Source organism: Myotis nattereri (genome assembly GCF_964212035.1).
Source record: "Myotis nattereri genome assembly, chromosome: 16".
NCBI classification, from domain to species: Eukaryota; Metazoa; Chordata; class Mammalia; order Chiroptera; family Vespertilionidae; genus Myotis; species Myotis nattereri.
Window position 1 is genome coordinate 11742189 of NC_138091.1, and position 12578 is coordinate 11754766.

At 42.2% G+C, this 12578-nt stretch overlaps 1 protein-coding gene across 2 annotated transcripts in view; it reads left to right on the forward strand.

Annotated features, from left to right (window-relative positions):
• HS3ST3A1 (heparan sulfate-glucosamine 3-sulfotransferase 3A1) overlaps positions 1 to 12235 on the forward strand; it is a gene marked incomplete at its 5' end in the record, with an annotated part of 97096 nt that extends 84861 nt beyond the window's left edge. For both annotated transcript variants that reach the window (XM_081109771.1, XM_081109772.1), the window contains one exon: positions 9512 to 12235. In XM_081109771.1, the coding sequence (XP_080965897.1) occupies positions 9512 to 10133 (622 nt within the window). In that variant the 3' untranslated portion in view covers positions 10134 to 12235. The remainder of the gene's footprint in view (positions 1 to 9511) is intronic.
• Positions 12236 to 12578: the final 343 nt, after the last annotated feature.

Consider the following 12578-nt stretch of genomic DNA (forward strand, 5'->3'; position numbering starts at 1 on the left):
TCAGTGCCTTCTCATGGCAGCCACTGTATGAGCTGCATTCTTTCAAACCTCAGTGATTTTGAAATCCATTCTGTTGATGCAGAATTGCCTTGTCTGATGATTTACACAAAATCATTTCTTTGATTGGTGGAGTCTCACTTCGGCCCAGAGCAGTGTGAGGCTGTGCGGAGCTTTCCATTTGACACATTAATAATTAATTAGTGGGTGGAAAGGCCTTGGAGACACGGGGGACAATAGTCTTATTCGTCTAATGAAGAAAACAAGGCCCAGCAAACTAAAGTGGTTTGTTTAAGATCACCCCGACGGAACGATCAAGACTGAATCCAGACTGAATCCCCACACTTGTTCCCAGATTTGAGCTTCCAGTGAAACTGTTGTCCTCATGGAGATGTCTGTCTGTGCCATGTTTTAGGATCAAACCAATAATGTTTGTCTTCATTAGAATTCTTGGGCAGAAATCCTAACGTTTGAAAATGAGTCTTGACTCTCCTGAAAGAGAAACTTACGTTTCTTTCCTTGTTTAGTTATTTCAGTAACTGTTTTGTTGTTTGTTTTACTACAATTGCCATCATTTTCCACTTCAAAATGCTGGGATCTCCTTCTGCTTGGTTCCCTCCATGAATCAGCTGTCCGCGCCCCATCGGCTCTCCCTTCGGTACTTTCCATGCTCTCACCACCCCTATCTCCCACCCTTATCCCTCTAATGCAGGTTGTTAGCTACCAAGCCGGGGTTATCCTGGAAGAGCTTCCTAAAGGATTTCACTACCTGCTGCCTGTTCTTACTCATTCTATTTATGCATCACCTCGGATTGAACTTACCACTGATGTTAAATGCACCGTCATCTTCTCATTCTAATTTTACAAAATCCTCCAGTTCAAGCAATCAGATTCCTTCGTCTGTATTAAATTCCGATTAGGGGTCTTTCAGGACCTACACAGCTCCCCACTGAATAACTTTCTCACATTCTCAATCTGTCAAATTTGCTCTGAGCCAACTTCTGCGTGTTATTTTCCTGTCCTCTTTGCTGACTTTCTCTTATCCACTGCAATAGAAGTAACCTTGCCCTGGGCTTTGGGAAGACCAGCCATTGCCTTCCATACATAGACTGTGGGAACTTGCCCACGCCACATAGCCTGTCTACATCTCAGCTTTCTCATCAGAAAACTTGGAGAGCATATCAACCTTATCCCTCCTATGTCTGTGTAAAGATTAAGTGAGAAAGTAATTGCTAAACTGTTGTGCAAATATAATATGTTCTTCAGCTATCTCTGTACTCATGTCCACACTCTAGGACACTTCCTCTATGATTCTGTGAGCACTGTGCTTATGGCGCCATGAGAATCAGTGGCCCATGAGTGGGATAGAGGCTCAGCAGCTCCTGTTCTGATAACTTAAATGGGACGAATGGGATGTGGCCACTGAGATGTCCACTGACTCCTAAGTCTGGGAGCTCAACTGCCATTCCTTTATGATCTGAGAGTCCACAAAGTGAAGATATAGTTGGTTTGGCAAATGCACTTTTCTGAAATGAATGTTTTTCTTGGAGGATATAAAAATGTTGTCCATTTATTTTTTTATATTTGTTGTAAATGTTTGTTGAAGTATCACAAAATTCAGAAAAGAATACAAATTCTGTATAGCTCAATGACTTTTCACAAGGTGGGTGTACTGTGCAACCAGCACCCAGATCATGGCCAAGGACACTTCCATCTCTCCAGATCTCTTTAATGTCCCCTCCAGTCACTAACTCCTCCACAGGTGTCCACTGTCCCGACATAAACACTCTGGTGAGTTTTTGCTTGTTTTTAAACTTTTTATAAGGAAAAACACACAGTATATACATTTTTGTGACTGGCTATGTTTGCTAACATTGGGTGTATGAAATTCACAGATTTGAGTCATTCCTGCCAACTCTGAATATAAACGTAAATACATTTATATATAAACATAAATGTATATATCATACAAATAGAAGGATATTCATGTTTGGTTAGCTTGCATTTGGGGCTGTCATGATTAACTGTGAACATTCATGAACGTGTCTTAGTGAACATGTTGTGGTGATGAGTATTTCTCAGGCAGTGAAATTGCTGGGCCACAGTACATGCATATGTTCAGCTTTGGTAGATAGTGCCAAACAGTTTGCTAAAGTCATCGTGTCGTTTACACTCCTACCAGTGGAGAGTCAGCTGTTCCCCATCCTCCCCACACTCAGATTGCTCTGTGGTTTTTATATTAGCCTCTCAGGAGGGGTTGTCATCGTATGCATTCATTGTGTTTGAATTTGGGTTTCCCTGAGGGCTAATACAGTTCCGCACCTTTTCATAGTTGTATTGACCATTTGGAGACTGTCTTTTGCATTCAGTATACATTCAAGAAATTTTAGAAATCTTTACCCCCACTAAAAATTAATAAGATATCTCTTCATTTCCTTTCAAACTTTTTTTTTTTAATTTTACCATTTGTATTTATATCTTCGTGCCATTTGGAATTGATCTTTGCATATGGTAAGAGATTAAGATTTATTTTTCTATGTAATTAGCCAATTGACCAAACACCATTTGTTAAAAGTATGATGGGGAAGGATATGGTTTTTAGGAAGAAGTGCCTCTAGAGAGAGCCAGTAGCAGTTCCAGTGGATGGTGGGGGAGCAAGAAGACCATAGAAGGGCAGCGAGGATTTAGGGGAAATGGCACAAACAAATAAGGGGGAAGCACATAAGGTGGGTTTCTTTTTGGTACTTTCCTGATGTGACATATGCACAATGAACATTTGTTGAATGCCATTGAGGACTGCCTCTGGGGTGGTTCCCCTGACCATGCAGGGGGTGGTGGTGTAGACAGTGCTAACGTGGTGGGCCATTTTGTCCCAAAGGAGGCCCTGCCCCCATAACTGTCAATGGAGCATAGCCCTGGAGGCAGGTCTGTCCAATCAGCAGCGCGGCTTGAGTAGAAAAAAGCAAACTACTTGCCAGGATATATTACCCAAAATGAAATCCCCAGGACACTGGTGGTCCAGCGCCTGGAATCAGATGGAAGCGTTACCAAACACTTTCCCTCTTGGCACAACTGCACTACACCTCCTGAGAAAAAAATGATTCCCCTTAAAAACTGAGCTCACCTCTCTCACATCACAACAGGCCAGCCTGTGTCCTTCCACAGAACTTGGCTTCACCAGCTCATGGCTCTCAAATCAGGTGTCTTCACTTTCTGCATGTTGTACATAGGAGGCCTCAAAGGGCAGGTGTGTGGATGTCCGAGGGCCATGCTGGCGGGCTCCCACTCCTCTGGGCCCTGGGAGCTGGGGATTCTGTACAGCAGCAGATGTCACTTTCCGGAGAGCAGTGTTTGGTATAATCCCTGTAGTAATGGCCGTGCCAGCACTCCGTGTCCAACCCAGATTTCCCAAACCTTGGCTTGATTCTTCTGGTGTGGTGAGTTACCTGAGATTAAAGAGGTTAAGTGACTAGCTCGTGGTCACCCAACTGGGAATGGGCAGAGACAGGCCACTGACCTCATCTTCTAATTTCATATAGTGCCACAAAAATCTTATAAATTTTTCTATTCCCCTTTGGTTCAGCAAGAGAAAAACAAAACCACAGCCTCCTTGAGTACCTTGTGCTAATGTTTAATTATCTTCAAGGCCAAAACAATGCCCTTGTTTAATTAAGTTCTATGGATACAATTAGAGTCCTTGACTTCTTGGGGAGTTCTTTTTTAAATAAAGTATGGTAAAATAGGCATAACCTAAAATTTACCCTCTTAACTATTTTTAAGGGTACAGTGCAGTGTTAAGCAATCACTCTCCAGAACTCTTTCAACTCAAAGAACTAAAACTCTGTACTCAGTAAGCAACTGCTGATTCCCTCCCCACAGGCCCTGAAGCTGCCTTCCTACTTTCTGTGGGTGTGGATTTGGCTCCTCTAGTTCCTCACGTCCGTGTCTCTCTGTGGTTGTCTTGTTTCAGTTAGCATGGCCTCTTGAAGGCTCACCCATGTCGTAGCACGTGCCAAGTGCTATCCCACTGTGTATGCACACCACAGTTTACTTATCCGTTCATCCACATGTGGACACTTGCGTAGCTTCTACCTTTTGGTTATTGTCGATTCTCATGTGGTTTAGGGACAAAGAGCAAACGTGCGCCGCCCACCTTGTAGTAATCCTTAATTTGCTTGTGAAATCCCTTTGTATCCTTGTCTTCTTCAGGAGAAAACAAATAAGCTTCACTAGTTTTCTTTGTAATTTTGGTTTCTCCCCATTTATGCATCGCCATACTTATTATAAATGTCTTCAAATCCCTTTTGTTATATAGAGGGAAAATTGGAATAGCCTACACCAAGCATGTCAAACTCAAAGGCTAACACGGGCCAAATAAGCGAGGCATGTGGCCCGAGGGCCGCAAGTTTGACATGCTTGGCCTAGAAGCTAAGGCCTCCTGGGGTCTATCCTTGCCATCATCCAGTTGAATTTCTCATTCCCACCCCAATGTTTTCTGTCTTCAGCTGAACAGACCTTTCTGCCCCACAGCCTACCGCATAGTTCTACAAAGCTCTCATCATGGAGGGGCTGGTTCATTCACTGCCTGTCTCGGCCACACCCTGGTATCGAGCCGGCCACAGCACATACTTCACTCGGGTAGGGAAAGACAGTTCCATTCCTTCCAAACACTTTGAGATATGGTACTCCAAAGCACACGTGCATTTCATCTTATGTGAGAGACAAGCCCTCTTCTGAACACTAAAATTCAAATTGCAATAAGAAAATGAATGAGGAAATTAAAAGGGACATTGTTGGTTTAAGAAAACTGTCCTGAGTCCTTTTACAAAGCAACCATTCTCTACACTGTACGCTCAATTAAGGATCTATTTAGACTATCACTTCATCCTTTTTGGAAAAAGTAGCTTGCAGTCAGTTTATAATTAACCTGGACTCCCACCCCACCCCATGCTAACCCAGCGACTTTTCTCATTCTGTGGATGACAGTAATTAATGTGTTTTTCTTCTGAAATTCTATTTTAGCTTTTCCTCTTCTAACCCCCCCTCTTTGGGATAGCATTTCCCCTACTCTGTTGAGATAACTTAAAATATGGTTTCTTTTTTCAGAGATAGTAGTAGTATTTCCTCTGGCCCAGCCCAATCTGCAGCTTTAATCTCTGCTGCCTTTAAGGGCTGCTGGGGACCGGCCTCCTGCTGCGACTCAGGGAAGGAAAGCTGAGACCGCCAGCCAGTAGCTCCGGAGTGAAGGATGTTATCTCTATTTCACAGGCCAAAATAGGAGGTCGAATAGTTAAAAGTCAGAGATTCCAGGAAAGGAGGCAAAAATGCTGCTTTTTTTTTTTTTTTTTTAAATCAACGTGTTTTTTTTTTTTAATCGTTATCACTTTAGTGATATTTGATGTTTGCTTTTACATCCCAAACTTTTTCACACATCTGATCAAATTTCCTTAACTGAGATATTCCCACAATTTCTGGATAGATCTCCTGCCTCATCTGATGAAAGTGTAACCTAAGCTTCCAGAGTGGGTTGGCCTAGCCAATTTCTTGAGTCCAATGAAGGGAGGTGTGCAGTGACAAAATCTGTGAAAGGGTCTCCCAGTGGCACTGGCGTAGCTCAGGGAGGAGTGGCAGCCTGCAGCTCCCTGTGCACTATTTGGTTACCATTACCCAGATCTTAGGATAGGTAAGAAATGGAGACTATGGCACATTAAAAGTTCATTTGAAAAGGGAATTGCAGATTTCTTAAAAACAAACCAAAAAAAGCTATCAGACATCTAATTATCATTTTCCCTTTCAAAAAAAAATTAAAGATAACCTGATTGCAATATCAAAGAAAGCAAAAATGGGGGAAACCTGCATCATTCAACGGAGGCACTGTCAGGCCACTAGATTGCCACGAGGTTGGAGAACCTGTGCCAGACCCAATGCAATGTCTAAGATGTGCCAGTTCAATGCACTGTCTAAGAACCAATCATGATCTCTCAGCTAGGCTTCCAGGGAATCCACTTGGGGTCTTAGGAAAGTAGGAATGGAAAGTTATGAATGAAATCAAACTGGCCACTAGCGATCACTTCTTAAAACTGAATGTAGGGCACTGAGATTTATGTTACAGTTCTTTGTATTTTTGTGTATCTTTGAAATTTTTCACAATATAAAGCTAGGGAATAGTAGAGGTGAGAAAAATTATAGGAAGTCAACAAAAGCAAACTTACATATCACAAGTACATTCTTTTCTTACAAAGGCAAAGTAGAAATTAATAAAATTACCACACACACACACACACACACACACAAAAAAAAAAAGACAACATCAAATCAACCATTAGAGTTAAAAATAAAAATAAAGAATCAATCCTAGATAATGCCTGGACCATAATGGAAATAACAAATGCAAATGCAAAATGCGATTCCTAAGTAATCATGAAGTTATGAAAATTACGACTATACATATTAAAACTTGTGGTATTTGCCCTACCCGGAACAGTGGCCCTTGGACTGAAGGGTCCAGGGTTAGATTCTGGTCAAGTGCACATACCTGGGTTGTAGGCTCAATCCCTGGCCCTGGTGGGGGCATGTGTGGGAGTCAACCAATTGATGTGTCTCTTTCACATTGATGTTTCTCTGTCTCTCCCCCTCCTTTCCACTCTCTCTAAAAATCTGGAAAAAATATCCTTGAGTGAGGATTATAAAAACAAACAAACAAACAAAAAAACTACAACTTGTGGAATTTGACTAAGTCTGTACTTAAAGGGAAATTAGTATCATCAAAATGCTATTATTAATTGAGAAGGGAGATTGAAAATAAATGAACCAAGCACTCAGTTACATAAACTAGAAGGATAACAAAGCATAACTAGAAAAAGTATAGAGGGGTATTAAAGAGCTAAAAGGGAAATCAGCCAATTAAAGAAGATAGTCTAATAGAGAAAGCGGAAAGATAGGCAGAAAATGCTAAATCAACTCTTCAACAGGGTGATTTTTAGGAAAATATTTATTGCTAAAATTTACACAATATGAGGCAGAGTATTACAAAAACAAACAAACAAACCAGTAACAAGGGAAGAAACTGAAAAGAGATTTGAAGACTCTAGTTCCTTTGCTACCCTCACACTAGAAGTGCCAGGATTAGATGGCTGTGTATGTGACACCCATCAAATTTTGAAAGACTAGAAAATTATTTTGCTACTTAAAGTTTTCTAGGATATATAATAAATAAGATGAAACTTTTCTGGACTCATTTTGTTTGTAGAATAATTCATATTTTAACAATTCATTAAGCTATTAATCAAAGGAAAAACTGCAGAAACATCTCATTAATGAATATAGATGAAAAATCCAAAACAAAGTAAAGAGGGTTCAAATGCAGGAGTCTATTAAAAGATTAATACAGCCAATATAAGGATATTTATAAGTTTGATTTTTCTTATCTATGCTAATAAAAGGGTAATATGCTAATTAGACCAGATAGACTGGACATCTTCCAGACGTCATTCTGAACATCCTTCTTGACAAAGCTGGGGCCCAGGCAGTGCCGCCCGGGGGTCCCAGGTGCCTGCAGTCGGCAGGAAGAGGGAAGCCTGGGTCCTGGTTGCGGGGGCCAAGGCAGAGGCAGTTAGGGGTGATCACGCAGGCAGGCAGGCAAGCGGTTAGGAGCCAGTAGTCCCAGATTGCGAGAGGGATGTCCTGGATTGTGAGATGGTACAGGCCAGGCTGAGGAAGCCCCTGTCCCCGTGCACAGATTTTGTACACCAGGCCTCTAGTTGATGAATAAAAGGACAAAACACATTCAGCCATTGTAAATCTCCCAAAATACAGTTATTTTAATATTGATTTGAGGAACATCTATTTCTTATAAAACTTGAAACTGGAAAAACACTGCCTTAACATATACATATTTAATATGTATTTTTCTAATAAATAGTGGATTTAATGACAGTACACTTAAATTGGAGAATAAATAGGGTTTCTCTGTCTGGCTCATAAGTTTGACTGGCCCTGAGACTCACCCATTCTCAGGAGGAAAGCATGCTTGAACAGGGTGGCAATATCCACTCTACGGAGAGTCCCCTGGGCTCTGGCTGGGTGGCTCAGTTGGCTGGAGTGTCGTCCAGTCGTCCAGTTCACCCAAGAAGTGGTGGATTTGACTCCCTGTCAGGGCACATAGCCCCTTCCTCTCTCTAAAAAAAAAAAAAAAAAAAAAAAAATCAAAATATTCCAGTGGGATTTGTGTGTGTGTCTCAAAGTGATTCTAACATTCATCAGGAAGAATAGACAGACAAGACTCACCAAGAACGTTTTGAATAGAGTCTGAATTTATTTTGATGTACATAAAAATGTACTCTAATGTGATAATAACCCTATAATTGGGCCAATGAAGAGAGGAAGCAAGATATTTAGAATATTGTAATAATGACATTTCAAATTATTAGATAAAAGATGGATTATTTAATGTCTTGTTTGTTATAAGAAAATTCCAGAATTATAGAGAAGTACTTTGTGTAATATGCTATGGTATGACATTAAATACTAGGGGCCCAGTGCACAAATTCATACACCTTAAAAGGAACTGTGGGCCACAAGGTTGCGGTAGGCACAGGGGTGGGTCTCGGACCATCTTTCGTGCCCCCACCCTGCTCCTCCCAACGCAGCCCAGTCCTCTGTCTGCCAGCAGCTTCGCTCCCACTGCTGCTGCTCCCAGGTGCTGATCGTGCCAGCCCCGCTTGTACCCACTGACAGCACGAAGCAATTGGGGCCAGCACCAGCAGTGGGTGCAAGTGGCGGCTCCTGCACCAGCAGCAGGTGCAAGCACTGGGCAGGACCGCAGCTCACGGGAGTAAAGAATTTTCAGTAACCACCAGAGGTTTGCCCTGATGACAGCTACTGGTACCCACCTTGGTCTGCTGCCCCCACTCACCTGCTCCACTGTCCCATCATGGCTGACACCCTCCATATTCTGCGCATGCCCCCTGGTGGCCAGCACACATCATAGCGGCCGGTTCCTGTTTTTCCACTATTCGGTCTATTTGCATATTAGCCTTTTGTTATATAGGATAATTGCTTTGTTTTTAAGAAAATTACAGAAAGTATTCAGGGTATTTTATTACCATCTCATAGCAGTGTGATTGTGTTTATTACAATATTCTAATTCACATAAAGAATTTGATCAAGCTTATTTTCTACAGCATTGTGGTTTGGTAATAATAAAAAATAAAAATTAGACAGCATTTATTCTGTGTCAGGCGTTTTTCTAAGCTATTGAGATACATTAACTCATTTAATCATCACAATAATCATCTGAGATTATTATCATTATTTATTATCATTATTATTATTTCCCATTAAATACACAGGCACCTGAGGTACCGCAGTCACACATCTAGCAGGTGGGAGAGCTGGGATCGGGTCGCAGTCCGGCTCTGAGTATATACTCACCCCCTCCCCTTGGAATGAGCTCTCTGTGCAAACCAGGGCCAATCGCTTTGTTTCAGGCTCACGTGCCTTTTTCTTTCCTCAGGGACCTGATGCCCAGAACCCTGGACGGGCAGATCACCATGGAGAAGACGCCCAGCTACTTCGTGACCCGCGAGGCCCCCGCGCGCATCTCGGCCATGTCCAAGGACACCAAGCTCATCGTGGTGGTGCGCGACCCGGTGACCAGGGCCATCTCGGACTACACGCAGACGCTCTCCAAGCGGCCCGACATCCCCACCTTCGAGAGCTTGACGTTCAAAAACAGGAGCACGGGCCTCATCGACACGTCGTGGAGCGCCATCCAGATCGGCATCTACGCCAAGCACCTGGAGCACTGGCTGCGCCACTTCCCGCTCGGCCAGATGCTCTTCGTGAGCGGCGAGCGGCTCATCAGCGACCCGGCCGGCGAGCTGGGCCGCGTGCAGGACTTCCTGGGCCTCAAGAGGATCATCACCGACAAGCACTTCTACTTCAACAAGACCAAGGGCTTCCCCTGCCTGAAGAAGGCCGAGGGCAGCAGCAAGCCCCACTGCCTGGGCAAGACCAAGGGCCGGACCCACCCCGACATCGACCCCGAGGTGGTGCGGCGGCTGCGCGAGTTCTACCGGCCCTTCAACCGCAAGTTCTACCAGATGACCGGGCACGACTTCGGCTGGGATGGTTAACCATGTAATTTAAAAAGAAAAAAAAGAATCAAATATAATATATTTTTTTACCAATCGGTAGAGAAAAGGCAGTTTAATATTTGTGCTGAAAATATTTCTTGCAGTAGTTTTTTCAATGACTGTTAAGATTGTCCTCACCTCTGACCCCATCTTCATGTGTTTAACTTACACCAAACATTTGGATAAACAAAAAATGGAAAACTTTACTCATCTAAATACTTTCCATCTTTAATTTTTATTTTGTTTTATATGCATAATTATAAAGTAAGAGCATCAGTTGCCATTAAAACTTTTAAGAGAACTCTGAGGGGAAATCAGTCTCTCTCTCTGGCTTACAAGGCCCAGACAAAATTGATCCCTAGCCTTGTGTATTTCACCCTTTAAGTTATTTTTTTCTCCTGTGCCACTTTTCCTAAAAGTATTTCCCAACTGATAATACTGTATGGTTTTACACCACTTCAGTTATCACGGTGTTTTTAAAATAAAACATTTTTTGATCCTTATACTACTGTGCGGTACAAGAACATGGTACCTAGAGATCATTATCCCCATTTTACAGATAAGGAAACTTGAGTCTCAGGGAGGTTAAATAACTTATCTTAGGGCCAGATGGTGACTCCTGGACAACCCTTCTTTCACTTGTTCTTTATTACATGCCACTTTTCCCAGGAGAATTGGAAATAAACATCTGTACCTTTAAAATCGGTTAGCCAGGTTGGACACGGGCTCGATGGGACGGAGAGGGTTTCCTCTGGCTTTCTCAGCACCTGGCCAGCCCTCGGCCCTCGGTCACACCACAGTTCACTCCAGGAGAACATCAGACCTGGGCACGCATTCTGTTAAGAGCCAATCTCGGTTTGAATGAAGCTGAGAGAAATTACTGGATTCTTGTATCGAGAACAAGGGGGACAGTCATGCTGGCAACATGACAAGGTGTGGTAGGAGCACAACTTACCTATTTGTTCTTTTGACCTGTCCGTCCTATTTTTTTAATTAAGAAAAAGCCATTTCTGTAAGAGCTTACAAGTATGAATCTCCTTTTTATTTATCCCTTATCTTAACAGAGAAAATCTGCTTCTGTTGGTGATATCTCATTCCTAACCTTGGAGCTGGCACTAAAGATGCATCAATAAGCCTCTGCTACCATGCCCTTATTTTTCATGGGTGGAGGACTGTCGACTTTGACACTTTATTTTTCCCCACTTCCTATTCATACCTAGTCTAACCTAATACTCATTAATATTTGGAAAATAGTCTCAGAATTGCAGGTGGATAAAAATGGTGGTTTTTTTTCCTCCTCTCCCATCTGTTTCTGCCCATCCCCCATTGATATATCTCAAATAAGTCAGTTGTTTATTAAAAGGATTCCTTTCCTCTCCGAGTGGGCAATAACAAGATTAGCATTAATGGGAATTAAATTGGTTTAGAGAGGAGCACATATGCACGAAATATATAAAGCATGTATAATTAGCCTGTTGGCAACATTTTATTACAGGTTTAAACCCAAGAGGAAAACGTTTCCTGTCTCATGGAACTTTCCTGTATCTGGCAGAATTGAAAGGGCCAAACACTCTGGTATTCTAAAAGTGCATTCTCTTTCTTCTCCAGTGTTGTCGTTCAAAAGAAACTGAAGTTGTTTTGAATATGCAGTACAATTTCCCATTTACCGCAGAGGTTGCATCAAGAAGGAAGTATTTCTTGAGAAGCCTAACACAGGATTAAAAGGAGGGAGGAATCATTTAAGTTTCTAGATAGTTCATGATTGCTCCAAGTCTTTGGCTCTATTTATTAATCCTCACCTTTAGGAGTTCAGTAAACCCCAAATCCAGGCCTCTTTTTCCAGGCGACCTCCTTCCCCGCTGTGCCCTCAGCTTTCCAGTGCCACAGCCTGTCTTTGTTCCACTAGAATTGCCACTATCAGCAACGACATACTCATTTCGAACTCTTTATCTGTTTTTCTAAACTCATTTTGTTTGTGCTTCTGACCCTTTTATAAACATTTGTTTGACATAATGCAAAAGTAGCTTGCACAAGGAAACAATTGTATTCAGCAATCTTCATCTTTTTTTGTGTTAAGAAACAATAATAATAAAAACAGAACTGAGTGCAAATGATCTCTTCTTGCATGTAGATTTTTTTGTTCAGATTACTTTTTTTTTAAATGAATGACTACACAGCACTCTAGGAAAACCTGACTTCTAAGATTTCATGATGGTGTTAGAAGTTACAGATTCCAGAAAAAAAAAATGTGTAAAGATCTAGAGTCAGAGTACTCTGTTTCCTCCAGAAAAGGACTTTTCCGTATCTGCTTCTCTGTGGCACTTACACTTGCTGCGCATGGACTTGGGCTCAGATGTCTCTTTCCATTTAGCCACGCCCAATAGTAGGTTTTGCTGCTCCCACCTAACTGCCTGCTCCATAGCCTTGCCTGCTGACCACCTTAAC